General features: G+C 38.0%; 1 protein-coding gene across 5 annotated transcripts in view; it reads right to left on the reverse strand.

Annotated features, from left to right (window-relative positions):
- LOC115224765 (segment polarity protein dishevelled homolog DVL-3) overlaps nucleotides 1-26,340 on the reverse strand; it is a 245,450-nt gene that overhangs the window by 101,177 nt on the left and 117,933 nt on the right. For all 5 annotated transcript variants that reach the window (XM_029795670.2, XM_029795671.2, XM_029795669.2 and 2 more), the window contains exons 3-4: nucleotides 21,673-21,785; nucleotides 4,303-4,347 (exon numbers count right to left, since the gene is read on the reverse strand). In XM_029795670.2, the coding sequence (XP_029651530.1) occupies nucleotides 4,303-4,347; nucleotides 21,673-21,785 (158 nt within the window). The remainder of the gene's footprint in view (nucleotides 1-4,302; nucleotides 4,348-21,672; nucleotides 21,786-26,340) is intronic.

Consider the following 26,340-nt stretch of genomic DNA (forward strand, 5'->3'; position numbering starts at 1 on the left):
TTTACGTCCCCGTCACTTAGCGGTTCGGTAAAAAGAGACCGATAGAATAAGTACTGGGCTTACAAAGAATAAGTCCCAGGGTCGATTTGCTCGACTAAAGGCGGTGCTCCAGCATGGCCGCAGTCAAATGACTGAAACAAGTAAAAGAGTAAAAGAGTATATCTGTGAAGTGCGCAGCTACTTGCATATTAATTTCACAAGAAGGCTGTTACGTTGATCGGATCAACTGGAACCCCTGTCATTGTAACTGATGGAGTGCCTATTAGTTAATATAAAATATATAAAATCTGTGTTACAAGTAATACAAAGGCAACTAGTGAAGTAGTGAAACAGAAAATGAGGTGGTAAGAAAAGAGAGACAGATAGAGAAGAACTACAGCGTCAGGGAAGGGAGGGGGTCCCCATTTTTATTATATTTGTTTTCTGTAGTCTTGCTGTTGTTCCTGCTAACTAGATTTTATTTACATTACTTTCAATATCTGCAAAGTAAATAATCTTGTTAGATCAATAAAGTAAATTTTTTTTTTTTTTTTGCCTTTCATTTTTTTTTTCTTAAGAAACATAACACTTCACCAACAAATACAATTTTTGGCAACACAGACCACCTCAAGTCGTCTTGAATTCTAATTCTTTCTTTTCTTTTTTTTTACCTATTTTTTCTTCTTTGTAATATTATCATCATTACCACTACCACCACCACCATCATCACTACCACCACCACCAGCATCATCAGCATCACAAGCATCAGCAAAGAAGTAATGAGGTAGAAATAGCAGCAAATCTCCCTTAACTCACCACCTCGAAAATATTTACAGTGTTTATGCTCTGAGATCAAATTCTGCCAAGAGCAATTTTGCCTTTCATCCTTTCGGGGTTGATAAAATAAGTACCAGTTAAACACTGGGGTTAATGTGATCGAATTACCACCTTTTCCCAATATTGCTGGCCTTGACCAAAATTTAAAACTAATATTTACAGTATTTAATAGAAGCATTTTACATTTTAAATTCAATTCCCACTGAGATCAAATTTGTCTTTTCATTTTCCCAGAGATTAATTAGATAAAGGACCTGTCAAGCATTAAGACCCTTTAAGAGATTGTTCCTTCCTCCAAATATTTCCCAAAGGTACAATTCCTGGCAAATAACAATAGGTAATTATTTCTTCCATTCCAAACTGTTGTATAATCATTGGAGGTATACCGGGTGGAAAAAAAAAAAAGGAGAGGAGCAGACGTGGCTCTATGGTTAAGAAGCTTGTTTTGCAACCATGTGGTTTCAGGTTCAGTCCCACTGTGCAGCATCTTGGAGATAAGTATCTTCTATCATAACCCTAGACTGACCAACACCTTGTGAATTTCATTGACAGACATGTAAAAAGCACCAGCATCGCCTGACTGGCGTCCGTGTCGGCGACACGTAAAAGCACCAACCGATCATGGCCATTTGCCAGCCTGCTCTGACCCCTATGCCGATGGCACGTAAAAAACACCCACTACACTCATGGAGTGGTTGGCGTAAGGAAGGGCATCAAGCTGTAGAAACACTGCCAAATCAGACTAGAGCCTGGTACAGCCTCCATGGCTAACCAGACCCTGGTCAAACCGTCCAACCCATGCTAGCATGGAAAACAGACGTTAAATGATGATGATGATAGTCATCATTTAATGTCTGCTTCCTATACTGACATGTTTGGGTGGTTTGATTGAGAGCTAATAAGCCAGGAGGCTGCACCAGGTTCCACCCTGATTGTATATATACATACACACACTGTATATACACATACAATCATATATACATAGATGCAGATATACACACACAGACAACGGGTTTCTATACAGTTTCTGTCAAACAAATTCACTCATAAAGCAGCAGTTGGCCCTGGGTTATAATCAACTTTGCCTTTCAATAAATAAAGAAATTCCAGCCCTAATACTAAAGACAAGTGATCAAACCTTAACTTCTCTTTCTCTAGCAGCTGAGTAGGGGAGGAGTTAGAATGAAAGAAATAAGGGAGGATTCCTGGATGTGCAGTTACAATTTGCCAGTATCAGCATTAAATTTACAAATAGTATTGAACAAAGAATATCAAGACTAAAAGAAAGGAAAAGGTGTTGGCATCACAGAATTGGTAATTAGTGATGGATTTTTGGAAGCTTTGCAGAACTATCAGTTGCCAATGAAAGTGACTGAAGACGCAGTGATACTTGTGACCTAATTAACAAATTTTCTTCCTTTCATAATTAAGGGATTGCAGTGAAAATTAAGACAGACTTCTTTTTCTTTATTTTGCATTACGATGGAATTACTATTAATATTATTATTATTATTAGTATTATTATTATTCCAATTATTATTCTCATCAATTTCTTGAATTCGGTAAAAGAAAATTTGTTTATACTTTCTCCCCCTCTCACTCACACACACACTCTCTCTCTCTCTCTCTCTCTCTCTCAAAAACACACTCTCACACACACTCTCCCTCCTATCCTCCCACTTTCCCTCCCTTCCTCCCACACATTCATTCTCTCTCTCTACCTCTCTCCCCTCCCACAACTTCTCCCCCTCTCTCTACCTTTCTCCTTCAGTTTGCCTTTTTTGTTTTATTTTGTATGCAATAAAGAAAACAACAACAATTAAGCGCTTAGCTAATTTGAAAATATTAATCAATAAAATCAGAATTTCCTTATAAAAAAAATTTTAAAAACCCTAATGACATGTCATCAATAACTACCTCATCCATCCAGTTCACATTCACCTGTACTTGAATTAGGTGCAACTGAGAAACTGAAATGCTTGCATAAATCGTTAGGAGCAGACATAGATATATAGTTAAGATGCTTTCTTCTAACCACATAGCTCATGGTTCAATTCCTGTGCAACTGCAGATAAGTGGGACATGTATTATCATCATCATCATCATCGTTTAACGTCCGTTTTCCATGCTAGCATGGGTTGGACGGTTCGACTGGGATCTGGGAAGCCAGGCAAAGTCAACCTCACCAGAATTTGAACTCAGAACCTAAAGAGCTAGAAGAAATATTGCTAAGCATTTTACCCAACATGCTAATGTTTCTGCTAGCCTGTTGCCTTGCAACTTTCAATAATGAAAATAGAATTAACACTGTGTAACGATTTTCTTTTGAGAGGCGGGGGTCAGTAGTAGGTGTTATTTCATATTTGCTTCTATCTAGAAATCGAAAGAAATAACTATTATCCCCTTCAAACCTTGCTTTTGTCACCTGGACATCAGTGTTTTGAAACTGACCTATTTTCCAGTACGTTTCAGAAAGATTCAGCTCTGAGTTGCTGAAGCAGAAATATAAGTAAATACTCCGCTCAATACCACAGATCTGCTTTTCAGTTGCTTGACCTTAAACCAGTTGAGCATGTCCCTTAGGGGCTGACAATATGTGCATTTTTGATCATGAGCAAGAGTAGTGAGGTGGCATAATATATTTCTTTACTACCCACAAGGGGTTAAACACAGAGAGGACAAACAAGGACAGACAAACGGATTAAGTTGATTACATCGACTCCAGTGCATAACTGGTACTTATTTTATCGACCCCGAAAGGATGAAAGGCAAAGTTGACTTCATCGGAATTTGAACCCAGAACGTAACGGCAAATAAAATACGGCTACGCATTTCACCCGGTGTGCTAACGTTTCTGCCAGCTCGCCGCCTTGTGAGGTGGCATAATAGCCACATGTTGAGAGGGATTCTTTGGGGTTTGAATAATTGTTGTTTCAAAAGCAAAGTTTGAAGCCATTTTTCATACTTTCTAGGGGTAAGTAAACAGAAAATAACAGCAGCCACCCAAGGACAAAAATTGTGTTAGACAGGGTAATGAGTTTGGCAGCTATTTCTAGCAGTTGAGTGATTACAAAGGGGCTCTTCACAATAGGCTCACCATTTTTGTTGCTGTTGTTGTTGTTGTTCAGATTAAAATGCCAAACTGGAAGTCAATGGTGCAAGTGAGAGCTAAGCAGGGGTGGTAATGAGACAACAGTTAGTGACATGCACAGCCTCTCTCTTTCTCTCTAGTATAATTAGGGGTGGATATAAAGACGAGGTGGAGGAGAGCTGATGTAACAAGTAAACAGAGCAGAGCAAGATAGGACACACAGACAAGATAAATAATGCCATATCAGCTGGTTGTGGAGTTGGTGATAGAAGCAATAGAAATAACCAGGTATTTTTCCAACAATCAAACAACAGCAACTTTTAACAACAATTATGTTTGCCACAAGTAAAGAGTAATAATAAAAGGAAAATGAAATATTTTTAATGATATTATACCTGCATTTATGCCTGAGATCATGACCTCCTTCCAATGACTTCTTCCTTCAAGAAGCAAATGGTAAAGAGAAAGAAAGAAAGAAGTCTATATGTTAGTATCTCAAAATATTACAATTTCAAACTTCAATTGGTATGTTAATTAATTAAACAAAATAAAAAAGAGAGAGAGAGAGAGAGAGAAAGAGAGAGAAACATGGATGTTTGTTATACAGTTTTATAATTACTTTTCAGTTTTCGTGTTTCTTTTGGAAGTAGATAGTAAAGACATACAGCATTTACATTAAAAAAAACCATAATAATAATCTGAATGATACACAGCCATAGGGCGCAGGAGTGGCTGTGTGGTAAGTAGCTTGCTAACCAACCACATGGTTCCGGGTTCAGTCCCACTGCGTGGCATCCTGGGCAAGTATCTTCTACTATAGCCTCAAGCCGACCAATGCCTTGTGAGTGGATTTGGTAGACGGAAACTGAAAGAAGCCTGTCGTATATATGTATATATATATATATATGTATATATATATATATATATATATATATATATATATATATATATATATATATATATATATGTATGTATGTGTGTGTATATGTTTGTGTGTCTGTGTTTGTCCCCCTAGCATTGCTTGACAACCGATGCTGGTGCGTTTACGTCCCTGTCACTTAGCGGTCCGGCAAAAAGAGGCCGATAGAATAAGTACTGGGCTTACAAAAAATAAGTCCCGGGGTCGATTTGCTCGACTAAAGGCGGTGCTCCAGCATGGCCGCAGTCAAATGACTGAAGCAAGTAAAAGAGTAAAGAGAGCCATATCTCATCTCACAGCAGTCATTGGCTCCAGTTCCCAGACATGGGACTTAACTCAAAAACTGACTTAACATGAAAAAACATTTTTGAAAATTTCAAATCTCATATGTCTGAATAAATGGTTTTCATGTGTATTTTTTTATATGATTTTCTACTTCAGTACTGGGTTTTAAATAGGTTTTTTTTTCAAGCTTGATGCTTTTAAATAAGTTAACTCTGACTGACATAAAGTTGAATAAATCAACTGAAGCTGAGTTTCTTTCTTTTTTTTTTTTCAATTAACTTCTTGGAAAAACATTATAAAGTCAAAGAAGATATAACTAAAAACAACATAGGTTGAGGTTTGCCTGTGTATCAAAATAAAACAAAACAGCCATTAACTATCCAAATATCTAACATTGGTGTGCTATTTTCTAATTTTTCTTTCTCTAGCATAAAGACCCCTTCAGTCATGAATGACCATATGCTTGCACCTAGAAAGTTTGCCTCTGAGGAACAAGTCCAGGCAAGGTTGTTTATGGAAAACCAGCAGTCTTCCATGCATACCAGCCTTCCCTCTTCATACCACTGATGTTGTCCGAGGGAAAAGCAAAGGGGCCGATACAGCTTGGCACCTGTGACGTCGCAACTCATTTCTACAGCTGAGTGAACTGGAGCAACATGAAATAAAGTATCTTGCTTCAGAACACAACACAGAGAGCACTCTGGGACTCAAACTCACTACTTCGTGATTGTGAGTCCGATGCTCTAACCACTGAGACATGCACCAATAAAAAGAATACAAGAACAGCAAGAATGCTTTTCCTCATAAGTCTTCTCTCTCTGTCAGGGGCTGACATGGAATCTAAATGGCAACAACAAACACATATGTATGTTGCTATGTTGTTATGTTGTAAAACGTGAGTAGCTGAGGATAGATCAGTTGAACTCCTGCCAATGTTGTACCAACTGACTCCATAGTAACACTACAGACCACTGGCTGACCTCACTCTCTATCATAGCAGTTCACAGTTTGACATGTAAATTTTTATTCAGGCTGGAGAGAGGGAGACACTTTATTTTTATTTATTTTTCTTCCAGTAGTTCAGATAAGGTGTGTGTGATGGGGTTTGTGTATGTTATATTATTTGCACCCCTAACACGTAATTTTGACAATGACTAGGAATATGCAACATTCCTGGTAGGTACACTCTTCTGCCACCTCCTTCATACACTTACCTTGCCATCTAGGCTGTTTCAGTCTGGCATAGTGATTAATGTAACATGTACATACATACACAGTAATATATATATATATATATATATATATATATATATATATATATATATATATAGTTATCCGTAATAATGAAGGGTGAAATTAATTAATTTGGAAAAATTATCAATTACACCAAGTAGTCTTCGGCATGTAAAAGCCTCATTCGAGGAAAATTTAAGTAATACTAAGCAATAAGGGTTTAGCACGAGTTGCCTTACCACATACCGAATTTAGAAATAGCAGTCAAAGGGTTATAGCTATTTCTTCTACTAAAAGGGAGATCTCAGTAATGCTGTTTTTACTGAGATCTCCCTTTTTAGTAGAAGAAATAGCTATAACCCTTTGACTGCTATTTCTAAATTCGGTATGTGGTAAGGCACTCGTTGCTAAACCCTTATTGCTTATATATATATATATATATATTAATAAAAGGAATTCCAACCTTGTCTGATTTTCACGTTTTATTTACAATCTTATAATGATATAAGATAAAATAATATAATAAAGTAAAATAAAATAATAGAATGTTAAATGTTCATTCTGATTGAACTAGTACTTTCATGCATTAAATTCTGCAGTCTTCAGGTTCATGTAGTAGTGGTGACAGTCATGCTTCACAATTTTTTACTGTAGCGAGATGATTGAATCTGTGCTTTAAATACAGCTGTGTAGACTCCAGATGCTAGGTTTTGCAAACTGTATTCTGACCAATCAGTGTGTAGTATCACTCAATTACTTAAGCTGATTGGTTGGTTAAGCTGATTGGTTAAGGCGTCACGCTTTGTTGGACATATCAAGAGTCCTGTAACTAGACCCTGGCCTAAGCAGCAATTGTTGGGCTATTTTTAGAAATGTTGTAAATAGCCTTTGTCAGAGATTTTTATATTTTAATTGTCATCATCATCATTGTCAGCACCTTAATTATTGTTGCTAGTGGTGATGGTGGTGGCAATAGAACTTTTAACCCTAAATAAGATAATTTTCCTGCTATCTAAGTATTATTATTATTGCTTATTTAACTTGGGTTCGAATTTATCAATAAAATTCTTTTCTCTGATTTTCCTCTCGATTTCACTCGGGCTGTGTAATTTGTAGAATGGAAATATTATATATATTTTCCGGCCACATGTTGCTAGGTGGTTACTCAAAGGTATCTGACGGACATCTGGGCCTCTAATCTGTTGCCGGTGTACACGTGAGCGTTCTGATAGTGCGTTTCCCATCTGACCTACATATATTTCTTCACAATTTGGGCAATTGATGCAGTAAATTAAATTTCTGCTTTTGCAGTATATATTCGCGTTTGTGAATATTTTCCCGGTTTTTGTGTTTATATATTGGCCGGTATGTATGAATTGGCATGTGCCACATCGGCTATCATTGCATTTAGATACAGTGAATGTTTGGTCAAATTTTGTCTTTGTTAGTAATTTTTTCAAGTTTTTAGGCTATCTTTTACTAAGCACCATAGCTCGATCCGTGATTATGTCTTTTAATTCATTACTTTGGGCAATGATTGGTAGGTTTGCTTTGGCAATGTTGAAGATATTCTGGTGACATGGGTTGTGTGTCACTATGAATGGTATGACTTGTTCTTGTTTTCCTCTTCCTTGGGTTGTCCTAAGTTGTTGTATGGGTATTTTTATAGTCCACTGTATACCATTTTCTATAAGTAGAGATGGGTATTTTTGTTTGAGCAAAAATTCTCTTAGTTCTATTAGGCGTTTGTTCCTGATATTTGCATCTTCTATAATGGTACAAATTCTTCTGGCTAGGCAGTATGGGATGTTGCGTTTTGTATGTGGTGGATGGCACGACTTAAAATTTAGTCACCACCATCACCACAATTGAGAGAAAAATCAGAGAAAAGAATTTTATTGATAAATTCGAACCCAAGCTAAATAAGCAATAATAATAATACTTAGATAGCAGGAAAATTATCTTATTTAGGGTTAAAAGTTCTATTGCCACCACCATCACTACTAGCAACAATAATTAAGGTGCTGACAATGATGATGATGACAATTAAAATATAAAAATATAAAAATCTCTGACAAAGGCTATTTACAACATTTCTAAAAATAGCCCAACAATTGCTGCTTAGGCCAGGGTCAAGATACAGGACTCTTGACATGTCCAACAAAGCATGACGCCTAAACCAATCAGATCAACCTACCAATCAGCTTAAGTAATTGAGTGATACTACACACTGATTGGTCAGAATACAGTTTGCAAAACCTAGCATCTGGAGCCTACACAGCTGTATTTAAAGCACAGATTCAATCATCTCACTACAGTCAAAAATTGTGAAGCATGACTGTCACCACTACTATCCCTCTACTGCTAAGGTGTAACACTTTTTCACACAGCTGTCCTCATCCATATGCAACACATGACCATACCAGCGCAGTTGCTTCTCTTGCACACCACATTTGATATTTCTTATGTCCAACTTTTCTCTCAGGGCACTTACACTCTATTGTGTATGCACACTGACATTACACATCCAGCGGAGCATACTAGCTTCATTCCTTGCAAGCTTATGCATGTCTTCAGCAGTCATGGCCTATGTAGCATGGCTGTTCGCATACATGTGTCATACAGTCTACTTTGTGTGTGCGTGTGTGTGTGTGTAAGGTTGAAAAGTAACAAACTAGTTGATATGTATAAGGAAATAAGACAAGGTAGAAAATGCTTAAAATTATTTTATCATGAAATACATTTTATAACAGTTAGTACTGGTTTCAGTCTTTTCGACTTTCTCAACTAAGAGTAAAACAAGAAAAACAATTAAATTGAAAAAAAAATTAAATGAAATATTTATCAAAAGTACGACAGGATGGTGGTGTCATGACTTGAAAGCCTTTCATCAGAGGTGTTTGTTTCAGCAGGACTGACCTATGGCTAAATAACAACAACAGTGGCTATCTAAAAAGAATCAAAACCAATTTGCAGTAGGACCAGTTCACACAGGAACAGAACACTGCAACCCTTGACACTGATCTCTTCCTGAGATAGAAGGCTCTTTCTTAGAAGAGGAGGAGAAGAGAAAGAGTCATGTGTGTTTGTGTGTGTGAAAGAGAGAGAGAGAGAGAGAGCATGTGTGTGTGTATGTGGATGACAGAGAGAGAGGAGGGGGTCTGTATGTATGTACGTATATGTGTTTGTATGTGTGTGTGCGAGAGAGAGAGAGAGAGCATGTGTGTGTGTGTGTGTGTGTGTGCATAACAGAGAGAGAGAGAGAGGAAGGGCCTGTATATATGTGTTTATATGTGTGTGTGAGAGAGAGTCCATATGTGTGTATGAGACGGAGAGAGATTCTGTATGTGTAGGTGAGAGAATGTATAAATATGAGAGGGAGTGTGAGAGAGAGTGATGTGTTGTATATGAGTGTCGGAAAATGTGTGTGTGTGTGAAGAGAGAGACAGACAGACAGACCAAGAAAGTGTGTGAGTGGGACAGTTTGTGTGTGTGTATATGCATATAGTGTTGTGTCTAGGAGACTGCAAGGCCATAAACCCCAGTAACCCCTCCACCAGTGTTATCTTCATAAGTGCCTTCTGGCATCAACAGTGTAGCACCATAATTCTAACCTACACCACCACCACCAACACATCCACTAATAATTGGTATAGGAACCCCACCGTCACAACCACCACCACCATCTCATCAAACTAGAGCTAGTGCCAGAGCAACAAAAAAAATTATGGTTATATTTGCAATGATGCTAGAAGTCTGACATTTTGTCAGTTAAAATCATGTTGACACTGATGAATATATGAATTTACACACACACACATATCTACACATATACATACATACACACACACACAGATATGAACAGATGTGTGTGTGTAGGCATGCATACATATTACGTGTACTTCTATTTTGTTCTGGGTTGGTAATACGCATGCATTACCGTATAAAGGCGGCGAGCTGGCAGAAACGTTAGCATGCCGGGCAAAATGTGTAGTCGTATTTCGTCTGCCGTTACGTTCTGAGTTCAAATTCCGCCAAGGTCGACTTTGCCTTTCATCCTTTCACGGTCGATTAAAATAAGTACCAGTTATGCACTGGGGTCGATATAATCGACTTAATCCGTTTGTCTGTCCTTGTTTGTCCCCTCTGTGTTTAGCCCCTTGTGGGTAGTAAAGAAACAGGTTATACGTATGCATGTAAGTATATATGAGCGTGTGCACATGTATGTGTGTGCTTGTGTGATGTAAATAAGGAAAAGCATGCACTCTCAAACATATATTAAAAACACACCTATATTCAGACAGGTTTTGTTTTTCAGGTGTGGCTGTGTGGTTAAGAAGTTTGCTTCCCAACCACATGGTTTCAGGTTCAGTCCCACTGCATTGTACACTGGGCAAATGTCTTTTAACATAAACCCAGGCCAACCAGAGCTTTGTGAATTAATTTGGTCCATAGAAACTGAAAGAAGCGTATCGTGTGTGTGTGTGAAGGCACATGGCTCAGTGGTTAGAGTGTCAGGCTCACAATCATGAGGTAGTGAGTTCAATTCCTGGACTGGGATGTGTTTTGTATTCCTGAGCAAGACACTTTATCTCACTGTTGCTCCAGTTCTACTCAGTTGTAAAAATGAGTTGTGACGTCACAGGTGCCAAGCTGTATCGGCCCCTTTGCCTTTCCCTTGGATAACACTGGTGGCATGGAAAGGGGAGGCCGGTATGCATGGGCAACTGCTGGTGTTCCATAAACAACCTTGACCAGACTTGCACCTCAGAGGGGAACTTTCTAGGTACAATCCCATGGTTATTCATGAGTGAAGGGGCTCTTTACCATCTACCCTTTATATATATATATATATAGTTGAAATTTACTATAATTGTCACTAAATATGACAACAGTGTTAGAAACACCTACATTGCTAAAAATAAGAGCTAAAATACTCTCATGCTGTAGTCAAAAACCACATAATTGTATACATATATACTGACAGGGACTATAATCACCCATAAACACCAATATACACACTAGATTTAGTTTTTTTATCTATCCCTTCCTTCAGTCCTAGCAAATGAAAAATGTACCTTATGTACATATGATATATATATATATATATACATATACATATCTTATCCAACATATGGCTTTCTGGGCAGTAATCTATCCAGCTCCTGAAATAACTTCTTGAATTTTGTTCTTGTATTTTTATTTCTTTCTCTCTCTCTCTCCTGCCAGTAAATAAATAAGGTAATCTGCTAAATGTAATCCTAAAACAAATAAAGAGGTTATTTTTTTTAAACATCTGAAAGTGTAACAACAAATCTGGGTGCACTAACTGATAAATCTGGAAGTTTACCATTGCTCCTATAGCAAAATCTGTGCCATTCTTTAGCTAAATCTGTGCTGTACCTCAAGCAAAATCTATGCTGCACCAAGAGCTAAATTTGTGATGTGCCTAGGGCTAATTCAGTGATGTGTCCATAGCTAAATTTGTGATGTGCCTAGAGCTAAATTTATAATGTGCCTAGAGCTAAATCAGTAATGTGTCCATAGCTAAATCTGTGCCGTGCCTATAGCCAAATCTATGATATACCCATAACTAAATTTCAATGTTTCCATAAATAAAATTTGAAAACATGTTAAGTTGGAAATGTTCCTGATTAATCAGACTTAGCTAAGTCTCACAGAATACTTATGTTCCTTTTACTAAATCAGGAACTGTACACGTTTACCTATTGCTGTATCAGAACATATCCACTTTAGCCATTGTGATATCAGAAAGGAAAGTGGTGAACTGGCTGGATTGATAGCACATCAGATACAATGCTTAGCAGTATTTCTTTCAGCTCTTTTGCTTTTACCTAGTTTCAGTCATTAGACTGTGACCATGCTGGAGCACCACCTTGAAAAAGTTTAGTCAAACAAACCAACCTCAGTACTCATTTGCTTTTTAAGCCCTGGCACTCATTCTATCACTCTCCTTTGCCAAAGTGCTAAGTTATGGAGATGGAAACACACCGACCTAGTTCACTAGCAAGGCTTTGGTCAGCCCCAAGGCTATAGTAGAAGACTAGCAGTATCGCCCGGCGTTGCTCGGGTTTGTAAGGGAAATAACTATAAAGCATTTTTAGAGAGTTATAGCCAAAAAATAGCAAAAAAATGGGGGGGAAATTATGGTAAATTTTTTTTGAGAGTTAAAAAGGTCGAGTTGCGTCCCCTAGACAGTCTGTTGTTTGTGTTTCTGATTCTCGACCCCATGTCGAATTTATCGATTTTTTTCAGAACTGGGGAACTTTCAAATTTTCGCTTGGTTAGTTTGAATTATGACATTGGACTATTGTGTGTCAGTTTCTCAGAATCAGTTGAAAGCCGTGGTCAGGGTGAGGGTACAACCTAACAGACACGCAGACAGACAAACTGCCGTTTATATAGAGAGAGATGGCTGCCCAAGGTGCCATGCAGAGGGACTGAACCTGGAACCATGTGATTGGGAAGCAAATTTCTTACCATAAAGCCATGCCTGTGTCTATTGCTAACTGAGAAAGAGCATCTTTTTACCTATGGTGAAATCAGAGAAAGTGTACTGATTTGCCTATTGTGATACTGTTGTGGAAGGATTCTGACCACCCCCAAGTGACTAAAAGTGGACTGACACATTGCCATAAAATAAAAGTACCGAGAGCAATTGAGGGAAAGCAGTTCACTGTGAGCCATTGGCAGAGAGCATTTAACCTTGTGTAATATTAATAGTTGGGCATCATGTGAATACTTTCTTCTCCACTGCTTTGTTAAATTATTTATCCAACACCAGGATATAAAAGATACCAAGAAAGTGCACCAATTTACCTACTGTCAAATCATTGCAACACACTTTCACAAACAGTTCATTGTGATCTCTATTGAAATGGAAACACTTAATAGATCTAAAATTAGCATGACGAGTTATTTTTAGATTTTCTGACATAATTCTTTTCTAAATGCAGATTAACAATAACAATTGCCAGTGCTTTTACAGAGAAGAATTGAGGTAGAGGAGAGCACAACAAAAGGTTAATTGTTTTTGTTTCTTCTTCTTTCGTCTTTCTCACCTTTTTATTTCTTTTCTCACTCCCCTCACTATTTTCCACTCGTTGACTTTTTAAACATACCATTAATGGATATGCGTTTCCATTCTTAAAAATAATTCTACCAGTTTTGCAGTTAACATCAAGCAGCAGCATAAGCAGGCCTCAAGAATATAGGTTAGCAGAGCTATTGAAATCTACACTGCAGTGATAGACAGTTAACGAGAATCTGATGAACTCATTAATCCAATAGTCATCCATAAGAAGAAATAATAAAAAATCTCTGCAATAATTACTCTCTATTTTATATTTATTTCAACAAGAAACAAAAAAATAAATAAATAAAAGAGATTAACAGTTCATGAAAAATGGAAAAAATAATAGCGGGACGGAGGATATAGATCATCCCCAATCATCATCAACAGCATCATCTAATGTGCACTTTTCCATGCTCACATAGGTCTGAAGGAATTTGCCGAGGCAGGTTTTCAACAGTCAGATGCCTCTGCTATCACTAACCCTCACCTGTTTCCAAACAAGGTAAAATTTTCCAATAGCTATATTATGTTTTCCACAAAAGACTAGAAATGAACAACCTTGCTTGTATGATGATGATGATGCTCATTTATAACCATCACATGATGTCTAGACAAGGGTATACACATATACTCTTACTCTCTTTTACTCTTTTACTTGTTTCAGTCATTTGACTGCGGCCATGCTGGAGCACTGCCTTTAGTCGAACAAATCGACCCCGGGACTTATTCTTTGTAAGCCCAGTACTTATTCTATCGGTCTCTTTTGCCGAACCACTGAGTGACGGGGACGTAAACACACCAGCATCGGTTGTCAAGCAATGCTAGGGGGACAAACACAGACACACAAACACACACACACATATATATATATATATATATATATATATATATATACGACAGGCTTCTTTCAGTTTCCGTCTACCAAATCCACTCACAAGGCATTGGTCGGCTTGAGGCTATAGCAGAAGACACTTGCCCAAGATGCCACGCAGTGGGACTGAACCCGGAACCATGTGGTTGGTTAGCAAGCTACTTACCACACAGCCATCCATAATTTTTAAATGTTCACCTTCCAATATTCTTTTTCTTGCTGTCTTTTTAGGAATATGGATTTACTAGGAGGAGAGGATTCCCAGTCCCTTCAACCCCACCCCTTACGCCATGCAGGAAATATGGTGACTGCCTCCTACTGATCCCTCTGGGACCAATAAAATTAAGCACAAGTCAAATATTGGGGTAGGTGGTATCAACAATTCCCCTCTAACAAAAAAAAACAAAAAAATGCTGCCTCATGCCTCAATCAGAAACCACCAGCACTGCTGCTACTGCTGCTACCACAACCACCACCAGCATCATCATCATCATTTGTTGTTTCATAGAATTGGTATTTCAACCAGTTTCATTATTCATCCTATTAAATCACAACTTGTGGTCTAGAATGTATAAAAAATTTTTATTGTTCTGCTTTCTCCAAAATGACTTCAATGGATTGGAATCATTTTGGAGAATTTTTCTGAACCTAATAGACATGTTTTTTGCACTACACCTATTCCCAGATTAAGGTCAAGTTTTTCAAGGCTTATTGCCAGAAATTTTTTTTATCACAGTTTCCAAGGCTCCTACAATAATGAGCAGTGTCATGACTTTGTTAATTCCTTTGTTCCAGCACTTGAGGATTTCATACTTCAAGTAGGTATACTACTCCACTGCTGCTTTTCTTTTTTTTATTTCAGTCAGATGGACATGCCATGCCAATTATAAATCAGCTTCTTCTTGTCAACAACTACAATATCCGGTCTGTTGTGTTTCATACTTTCAGTCTGTACAGCAGGAGGCACAATGGCCCAGTGGTTAGGGCAGCGGACTTGCGGTCGTAGGATCGCGGTTTCGATTCCCAGACCGGGCATTGTGAGTGTTTATTGAGCGAAAACACCTAATGCTCCAGCAGGGATGGTGAAGATTCCTGCTGTACTCTTTCACCACAACTTTCTCTCACTCTTACTTCCTGTTTCTGTTGTACCTGTATTTCGAAGGACCAGCCTTGTCACTCTCTGTGTCACGCTGAATATCCCCGAGAACTACGTTAAGGGTACACGTGTCTGTGGAGTGCTCAGCCACTTACACGTTAATTTCATGAGCAGGCTGTTCCGTTGATCGGATCAACCGGAACCCTCGTCGTCGTAATCGACGGAGTGCTCCCCCCTGCCCCTGTACAGCAAAAAAACCCACAACAATGTTACTTCATCGCCCAAGCATTATGCAGTGGGATTGAACTTAAAACCCTGTGATTGTAACCACACAGCTATACCAATAATAGTCAGGAGTTTCTTTTCTTTTTTTTATTTCAGTCAGATGGACATGCCATGCCAATTATAAATCAGCTTCTTCTTGTCAACAACTACAATATCCGGTCTGTTGTGTTTCATACTTTCAGTCTGTACAGCAGGAGGCACAATGGCCCAGTGGTTAGGGCAGCGGACTCGCAGTCGTAGGATCGCGGTTTCGATTCCCAGACCGGGCGTTGTGAGTGTTTATTGAGCGAAAACACCTAATGCTCCAGCAGGGATGGTGAAGATCCTGCTGTACTCTTTCACCACAACTTCTCTCACTCTTACTTCCTGTTTCTGTTGTACCTGTATTTCGAAGGACCAGCCTTGTCACTCTCTGTGTCACGCTGAATATCCCCGAGAACTACGTTAAGGGTACACGTGTCTGTGGAGTGCTCAGCCACTTACACGTTAATTTCATGAGCAGGCTGTTCCGTTGATCGGATCAACCGGAACCCTCGTCGTCGTAATCGACGGAGTGCTCCCCCCTGCCCCTGTACAGCAAAAAAACCCACAACAATGTTACTTCATCGCCCAAGCATTATGCAGTGGGATTGAACTTAAAACCCTGTGATTGTAACCACACAGCTATACCAATAATAGTCAGGAGTTTCTTTTCTTTTTTTTATTTCAGTCAGATGGACATGCCATGCCATTATAAATCAGCTTCTTCTTGTCAACAACTACAATATCCGGTCTGTTGTGTTTCATACTTTCAGTCTGTACAGCAGGAGGCACAATGGCCCAGTGGTTAGGGCAGCGGACTCGCAGTCGTAGGATCGCGGTTTCGATTCCCAGACCGGGCGTTGTGAGTGTTTATTGAGCGAAAACACCTAAAGCTCCACGAGGCTCCAGCAGGGATGGTGAAGATCCCTGCTGTACTCTTTCACCACAACTTTCTCTCACTCTTACTTCCTGTTTCTGTTGTACCTGTATTTCAAAGGGCCGGCCTTGTCACTCTCTGTGTCACGCTGAATATCCCCGAGAACTACGTTAAGGGTACACATGTCTGTGGAGTGCTCAGCCACTTACACGTTAATTTCATGAGCAGGCTGTTCCGTTGATCGGATCAACCGGAACCCTCGTCGTCGTAATCGACGGAGTGCTTCCCCCCTGCCCCTGTACAGCAAAAAAACCCACAACAATGTTACTTCATCGCCCAAGGCATTATGCAGTGGGATTGAACTTAAAACCCTGTGATTGTAACCACACAGCTATACCAATAATAGTCAGGAGTTTCTTTTCTCTTTTTGTCTTTCTTTTCCTCACTAAATGCCAGAATGTGGCAGAGAGAAAATATTCCAAGAGATGTCAATCAAACAGCCAATACAAATACAAATGGCAACAAAGAGAAATAAAATCAAATACACCACTAGGTGGCACTCTCTGCAGGTCTACCCTCTCTCCTTATGTATCTAAAGTCTACATTCTTCTGTTACACAGTGAAACAGTAGAAGCTAACGGAATTAGTGACAACCACGGCAGAGTACATTGGCAACTGGTGAGTAATGAAAAGTTGACAAAGTCAAATAAATTATTCCTGACAAACTATTATTATTATTATTATTATTATTATTATTATTATTATTATTATTATTTTAATTATCATCATTATTACATACTTGAGAATAAATGTTTGAATAATCCTAGGTTAACGACAAATTAATTAACTGTTTGAGCTAGTTCTACACCACCACCACCTCCGCCAGATTATAATCTAGATGCTAATTTTGAAATGTAAATATAAGCCTTTTGCTAAAAGGCAAACTAGTGAAAACTGGAATATACATAGCTTATGCCATACAGTACGATTAATATTCTTATAACATATATAACTAGAATTGAAAACTTGATGCATATTATCATCATTATTATTATTATTATTATTATTATTGAGGCACCAAGCTGACACAATCATTGGAGTGCTAACAAAATGCTTAGCAACATTTTGTCCATCTTCACATTCAGAGTTCAAAATCCACCAAGGTCAACTTTGCCTTTCATCCTTTCAGGGTTAATAAATCAAGTACCAGTAAAACACTGGGGTTGATGTAATCAACTAGTCCCTTCGCTGCAAATTTCAGGTCTTGTGCCTTTAGTAGAAAGGATTATAACTATTATTATTATTATTAGTAGTATTCCCAATGAATTAGTCAACAGGTGGGTGACTGAGGTAAAAATGGTTTGGGTAAAGGGCCCTACTCTAACCATGCACCTGTAGACTGGGAACCAACAGTTGGTCTTGGGTTCCGCCTTTGGTGGTCAGGGTGACCCTGGATATGTGGGGTTCCTTGGCTGGCCCTAGTTGGAGGTTCTCCTGCATCAGGAGGATTGCATCATTCATATATTTACATACTTCGTATATTCTGTGTACTTTTACCTCATTTCACCCGCTTTTATATTTCTGTGCCCTCATAACTTTTACTAAAACCTCACACAAATTATAAAGTCTTTATAATGTCCCCTTTATGTGCCCCTACAGTGAATATAAGAAACCATCATCATCATTGTCCTCATTATTATTACTGTTGTTATTATTATTCTTTTATAGCGTGCTTTCACTTCACAACTGAGCGCAGCTCTGTGTGCCTTGGTATGTGCTGTGATTTGTTGTGATGCTCTGATGGTTATTGTATGGAAAGTGTTCTGCGTAGGATGTGTGCAGTGCCTAGTAGTGCAATTTTCTGTATGTTATATGCGTTTGTAAGTCCTGGTGTTTTTGTTATGTATTTGTCTGAATATTTTTTTTATCGTGCCTAATGCACCTACTATGATAAGAATTGTTTCTGTTTTTAGATTCCACATTCTGGTTACTTCTATTTCCAGGTCTTTGTATTTTGAAAGTTTCTCCATTTCTTTTAGAGACACATTGTCATCTGCTGGTATTGATACATCAATTAGAAAGCATTTTTTTTCTTCATGATCTCTGACAACTATATCTGACCTATTGGCCTTAATTTCTCTATCTGTGTGTTGTTGTTGTTATTAGTATTATTATTATTATTATCATTAAGGTGGTAAGCTGGCAGACTCGTTAGCAAATTGGACAAAATGCTTTGTGGCATTTCATTTGTCTTTACATTCTAAGTTCAAATTTTGCCAAAGTTAGTTTTACCTTTCAGGATCAATGAAATACATACTGGTGAAGAACTGGGGTCAATGCAATCAACTAGCCCCTTCCCTCCGAAATTTCAGGCCTTGTGCCTATAGTAGAAAGGATTATTATTATGGGTTTTTCCACGCGAGACCTTTCCTTTTTTCGAAGAGTCTCCTCTATTGGGAGTTTTATAAATTGTTGAATTTTTTCGTTGTTGTAAAGCTTGTTTACACGGACTTTTTTTCCTTTGAAAAAACGGACAAAACCTTTTGTAACCTTTCGTCCTGTTTTGTCCCTTTATGTTTTCCAATCATGTTAGTCAGCCCTTGTGGCCAATAAAAAGAATTAATTATTATTATCATTATTATTATTATTAGTATTATTATCAATGTGACAAGCTGGCAGAATTGTTAGCACGCCAGGTAAAATGGCATTCTTTACGTTCTGAGCTCAAATCTTGCTGAGGTTAACGTTGCCTTTCATCCTTTTGGGGTCAATAAATTAAGTACCAGTGAAACACTGGAGTCAATGTAATCAACTAGTCCACCCACCACAAATTTTAGGCCTTGTGCTTATAGTAGAAAGGATCATTATTCATGTTGTTGTTGTTATTGCTATTATTATTATTATTACTATTATTATTGTTGTTGCAATCATTATTTAATGAAAAAGAAGAAAGGAAATTTGGTATTAATGTATTTAAAATTAAATTGTAATTTGAAACCTTTTAAAGCTAACCGTATCAACACTTGAAACAGTCCAATATAAACATCATGGCGTTTTACAAAATCTGAACGATTCCTAGTGGTGAGGATGGCGCTGTTGCATTTGTTTGTTTTTATGTTTTTCTTGTTATTTTCACATTCTTAGAAATTAATTAAAATGACAGAGAGAAAGAGAGATGGGGGGAGTAGAGAGAAAATTAATTTCTTTAAAACAAACAACCTAGAGAGGAAGCCCAAGCCATCACAGGAACATTTGTATGATCATTCAATGTACTAGAAATAACAGCTAAATTTCCTCAAAACTTTAGCCTTCAAGTTATTACAAGCATCAGACCAGAAATTTTGGAGGTGGGGTGGCCACTTGGTTACATTGACCCTAGTGCTTAGTTACATTGATCCGCAGTACTTATTTCATCAATTCTGAAAGACAAATCTGGTTTTGGCAGAATACGAACTCAAAAGATAAAGATGGCTGAAATGCTTCTAAGCAATTTTGTCCAGCTTGCTAATGATTCTGCTGGCTCACTGCCATGATAAAAACTGGTGAGGAGACAAACCACTTCCAGTGCTTCAAAATGATCACATCTCACTCCTCTGGAACTTCACCATTCAAACTGACAGAAAGATAGGTGCAAATAGGCCAAACATTATATTGGAGGACTTCAGACAAAAATCATGCCTCTTCGTCGATATGACTATCCCAATAGACATAAATGTATCTTTCAAGACCCACCAAAGACTGAGCAAGCATAAGGATCTTGAAATAGAAATTGGCAAAATGTGGAAAACAATATCTGTTGTCATTGGTACCCTAAGAATGATAGCAAAAGGGGTTGATTGCTACCTAGCACAGATACCAGGAAATCCAAAACTGGCAGAAATTCAAAAAATAGTGCTCATGGGAACTGCCCATATCCTACATAAAATACTGTCTGTGTAATCCCAATTTTAAAACAAACTTATAACTTTCTTAGTTTTCTTAGACATTCTCTAGAATAATACTTTGTGCAAAACCAAATATAATGGCAACCTAGTCATAACATCAACTTGAACTTCTAACTTCTCTCTTGAGATCTCTGGGTGAGACTCAGAGTCAACTTGTACAAATAGAAAGCAATAGTTCAAAATATAATAATAATAATGACAACAACAATAGTAATAATGATAATCTCAGCAAAGGAATTTAACAAACTGTCGAAATATAAGGACCTTGAGACTGAGATATCTAGGTCATGGCAATTAAAAACCAAAACCATCCCTGTTGTTGTAGGTGCCCTGGGAATGATTAAGAAAAGTGACAATTTTTTTGACCAGATTCCTGGGAAACCAACAATCTATGAGACTCAAAAATTTGTGTTGACATCAACAGCTTACATTCTCAAGAAGTTTCCCTCCATCCAATATATACGTGCCTTAGGTCTCTGGTTCAAACCCGGCCAGAATATGAAATAAAATGATCTAAGAGCCAAAGTAGTTTATGCTACAAGTGTCTCCTTACATCCTATAAATTAAAAGGGTCAACAAATAGGGATCAATAAAATAAGTAACCAGATTGAAATATATGCTTGGAGGGGGGATCCAATATGATATGGTAAACCCTTGAAAGCAGTGTCCCAGCATGGCCGTGGCCCAACAATTGAAATCAATTAAGAATAATAAATAAATCTGGGGTGGTACACGAGCATGTGTGTGGATAGGGGAATATATAGAGGAAGGTAGGTAAGTATGTATGTATGCATGCATACAGATGGCTACATACAGAAAGATAGGTGCATACATATGTCTGTTCAGGGGCAGACAGAGTATTAAGGGCCTCGGGCATAACTGCTTATCGAGCCCCTTTGAATCTGTGCTTTAGTAGAGTTAACATGTAGGGTGCGGGCTCCTCAGAGCTCCACGCCCTCGGGCAGTGCCCAATTGACTGATGCCTCAGTCTGCCCCTGTGTGTGTACATGTGTGTATAGACACATGGATACATAAAGAAAGAGATGTGTTTGAATAAATGTGTGTGTGTGTATGTGTGTAATAATAAAAAGAGAATTGAATGAACATTCAAAAGTAAAGAGGAAACTGATGTGCTTACTGAAATGAAGGTGGTCGGCTGTCCCCGATGCCCCCTAATCGTTCAGGGGGTATATCTCCTGCTTGAGAATCTGTACACTGGGACTGGTTATCACTACTCTCTGCGGGGACCAACTGTAAAGAAATCGCAGAAAGGTCAAAATTAATATTCAAACAACAAATAAAATAGCAGGTAGATAAAATAGCACAAATGGAACAAGGAAAATAAGAATCAAATAGCAAGAGAGGTTACAACAGGTAGACAATTCAAAAGCTGACACAGGCTGGTGTAGTTGTGTGATAAGAAGTTTGCTTCACAAACTATATGATTTGGAGTTCAGTCCCACTGCGTGGCACCTTAATCAAGTGTCTTCTTCTATAGCCTGAGGCCAACCAAAGCTTTGTGAGTGGATGTAAAACACAGAAACTGAAAGCCCTTTGTGTATATGATGTCACATGATCATTTCCAATCTTCCATTAGATACAGGTGAGGGTTGGCGGAGCAGGAAGTGCATCCTGTTATAGAAAATCCATTCAACCCATGCAGACATGAAAAAGCGAACGTTAAACGATGATGATGAACAAAATATAAACAAAAGAAAAATGAACAATAAAAGTTGTACCCAGCAAATTGTACACCAAAATGGAGGAAAAGTAAACTAACATTTCAAGTGAACCTTTCATCAAAGATTAAGAAAGAAAGAAAGCAAAGATACCACTCTGACATTTCAAATTATCAACACCAATGATAACAGCCAGGTTTTGATTGAATAAACAATAATATCCATGAAGGAGCAACCAGACCACCAAAGGTGTGTCTTTGATGTTGCCCAACTTACAAGAGATAGCAGCCAAATGTCCCTCAAATCAAACTTTACTACCTTAAAAAATGGAAACCACAAGCCAATGAGGAACCCTTTATGTGGTTACTCAACTTACAAGAAATAATTGTAAAAACTCCCTCAAGCTACACACACACACACACACACACACACACAGCCTTGTAATTTCCTCAGTTTTAATGCACATTAAATGGGTTAAACAGATTTTATTGAGGCAGAATCCTCCTGTCGACAGCCCATACCTATTTCCAAGTACTCTTTACTCTTTTACTTGTTTCAGTCATTTGACTGTGGCCATGCTGGAGCACCGCCTTTAGTCGAGCAAATCGACCCCGGGACTTATTCTTTGTAAGCCCAGTACTTATAATATCGGTCTCTTTTGCCGAACCGCTAAGTGACGGGGACGTAAACACACCAGCATCGGTTGTCAAGCAATGCTAGGGGGACAAACACAGACACACAAACACATACATATATGTATACATATATACGACAGGCTTCTTTCAGTTTCCGTCTACCAAATCCACTCACAAGGCATTGGTCGGCCCAAGGCTACAGCAGAAGACACTTGCCCAAGATGCCACGCAGTGGGACTGAACCCGGAACCATGTGGTTGGTTAGCAAGCTACTTACCACACAGCCACTCCTGCGCTCGCCTAGTAAGGTAATATTTCCCCCATGGTCAGACATGTCTTTGCAGAATATTTGAAATGAATGTCACTGCCTCTAAGACAATGAAAGAACAATCATACGATGTAACGACAAGGAGACACAAACACACACACAGTCACCCATGCGCGCACGCACACACACACACACACACAGAGGCTTCTTTCAGTTTCTGTCTAACAAAGCCATGCATAAACATTTAGCTGGCCTGGGATTACAATAGAAGACACTGGTTGAAGGTGCCATACAGTGAGTCTAAACCCAAAACCATGTTGTTGGGAAGCAAACTTATTCACACAGCCATGCTTGCACCTATATGTGTGTGTGTACTTGTGTGTGTGCATTAAGGTTACCATTGGTTTCACAAAGAAAAATGTCTTAATGTCCTAATATTTCAAGCCTAACACATGGAGGAATGGTGTTCGTCTCCATTTTGGATACAAACCAATGGTAGCTTTAATCCATAAAGAAATTCTATCCACCAATGCAGTGTTGAGCACTCATTCTCATCGTTCAACAATATTTCAGGATGATCTTTTTCTTTTTTTCTTAAATAAACACACACATTATATATTCATTCTTCACTTCAGTTTTATTATGTATATGTATATATATATATATATATATATATATATATAGTAGAAATATGTTACAAAAAGAAAATATAAAAAACACGTGGAAATGTAAGGGTAAAATATGAAAAAATCAATGAAAATTCACATTGCAAATAAAAAAAGGCTATTTATGACAGGTAACAACAAATATATACATTTAGATTGACTGAGGTAGTAATACGAGTCATAAAAGTCATTATTATGAGATGATTATAAGATGATAATAAAGTAAGAGAACAAAACGGACAATGGTTACGCAAAGCTATTTATCGTTTGAAAAACACCGGCTAAAAACTGTGCGTGTATATATATATATATATATATATATATATATATATATATATATAATATATATATATATATATATATAGTAGAAATATGTTACAAAAAGAAAATATAAAAAACACGTGGAAATGTAAGGGTAAAATATGAAAAAATCAATGAAAATTCACATTGCAAATAAAAAAGGCTATTTATGACAGGTAACAACAAATATATACATTTAGATTGACTGAGGTAGTAATACGAGTCATAAAAGTCATTATTATGAGATGATTATAAGATGATAATAAAGTAAGAGAACAAAACGGACAATGGATTACGCAAAGCTATTTATCGTTTGAAAAACACCGGCTAAAAACTGTGCGTGTGTATATATATATATATATATATATATATATATATATATATACACACACACAAAAAACCTAAGAAACAAAAGCATACATTAGATAATGTCCTAGGTATCCCCCACCACCACCTCTAAAATGGACTGGAATGGAATGTGTTTATGTATAGATTTGCTTGGGTTGGGATCAAGACAGAGCTAAAGAACAATAATAAAGGAGACATTAACAAAAATACTTCTAGATACACTGTACCTAAAATAAAGAGGCAATTTCATGGTTGAAATCGTTTTCATTACAGCTTCACCCATTTTTAATTCCTCTGTAAGCTTAACAACTACCACTATCATCATCACCACCACCAAAACAACCACCAACAGTGCCACATTCACCAGCAGCCCAGTAAAAGTAAACAAAAGATGGGGAGTCGTAATCTCCCTAAGAATGAAAGAAAGAAAAAAAATGTAATGTAACAGGTGCATAGAGAAGAAACGAAGCTATGGAGATTTTTACCAAATATCCACAAAGGTGTGTACAGAGTGGAAGCTGCTTGTTGTGATCACTGTGGCTGGAAGCCTTTTGAATAACAATAACCAGCTGATAACATTAAGCAAATAAAGGACCCACTGGTTTTGATGAAAACAATCAGCTGGTAACATTGTCCAAATTATAAACAGCTCCCACTCTTTGTGTGTGTGTGTGTGTTGTGTGTGTGTGTGTGCGCGCGTGTGTGCGTGCACATGTGTGTGCATGTGCATGTATGTGTGAATATGTGTGTATGTACATTTTCTTTGAGACCGGAGTCTCACACCTGCTGCTAACCAAGTAACAAGACTTCTCAGGGTTTTTATGTGTGGTTGAATGAGCATGTGCATACATGTGTGTGTGTGTGTGTAGTTTCTTTTTTATTAATGTGTCTTTGTGGGTGCACACAAAAAAATTGTGTGCGTGTATTCATTTAAAGAATCTCAGATGGAGAATCTTTAAAACGTCTTACACATTTTTACTGTGCTGCTGATAGACAGGATTTGAAGGAGGCCCATCACTTTCTTTTGCTCTTTCGTAGAAAATCCTAGTATTTCTAGGTTTTTGAGTGAATCTTTTATCTCTTCTCTGTTTCAATAATTAGACTCTGGCCATGCTGGGGCACAGCATTGAAGTATTTTAGTCAAGCAAATTGACCCCGGTACCTATTTGTTTTTAAAGACTGGTACTTATTCTATCAGTCTCTTTTGCCAAAGCACTAAGTTATTGGGATGTAAACAAACCAAAACCAGTTGTCAAACAGTAGTGAGACAAACACACACATATTTATGTGTGGACTTCTTTCAGCTTCTGTCTACCAAATTCACTCACAAGGCTTTGGTCAGCCCAAGGCTATAGTAGAAGATACTTGCCTAAGCCACCACACAGTGGGACTGAACCCAGAGCCATGTGGTCAGGAAGCATGCTTCTTACCATACAGCCATGCCTGTGCCTTACCTAAAATGACTGATACAAATGAAAATTTATAACTAGAATACAAGATCCTTATGCTTCATATTAGTTCACCATAAGTGTTTTCTTTTCCCTAAACTTTTAACAGCATGCTCACATCCACAAGGCAACTGACCTTGTGGACTTTAAATAATAGACAATGTTGATGATGACCACTGAGCAGGCAGAATCATTAACACACCAAACAAAATGTCTAGTGGCTTTTCATCTGCCTTGTATTCTGAGTTCAAATGCCACTGAGGTCGACTTTGCATTTCATCTTTTCAAGTTCGATAGCATAAATACCTATTTTTTTACTACCCACAAGGGGCTAAACACAGAGGGGACAAACAAGGACAGACAAACGGATAAAGTCGATTACATCGACCCCAGTGCGTAACTGGTACTTATTTAATCGACCCCGAAAGGATGAAAGGCAAAGTCAACCTCGGCAGAATTTGAA

Source organism: Octopus sinensis, linkage group LG26 (assembly GCF_006345805.1).
Source record: "Octopus sinensis linkage group LG26, ASM634580v1, whole genome shotgun sequence".
Taxonomy (NCBI): Eukaryota; Metazoa; Mollusca; class Cephalopoda; order Octopoda; family Octopodidae; genus Octopus; species Octopus sinensis.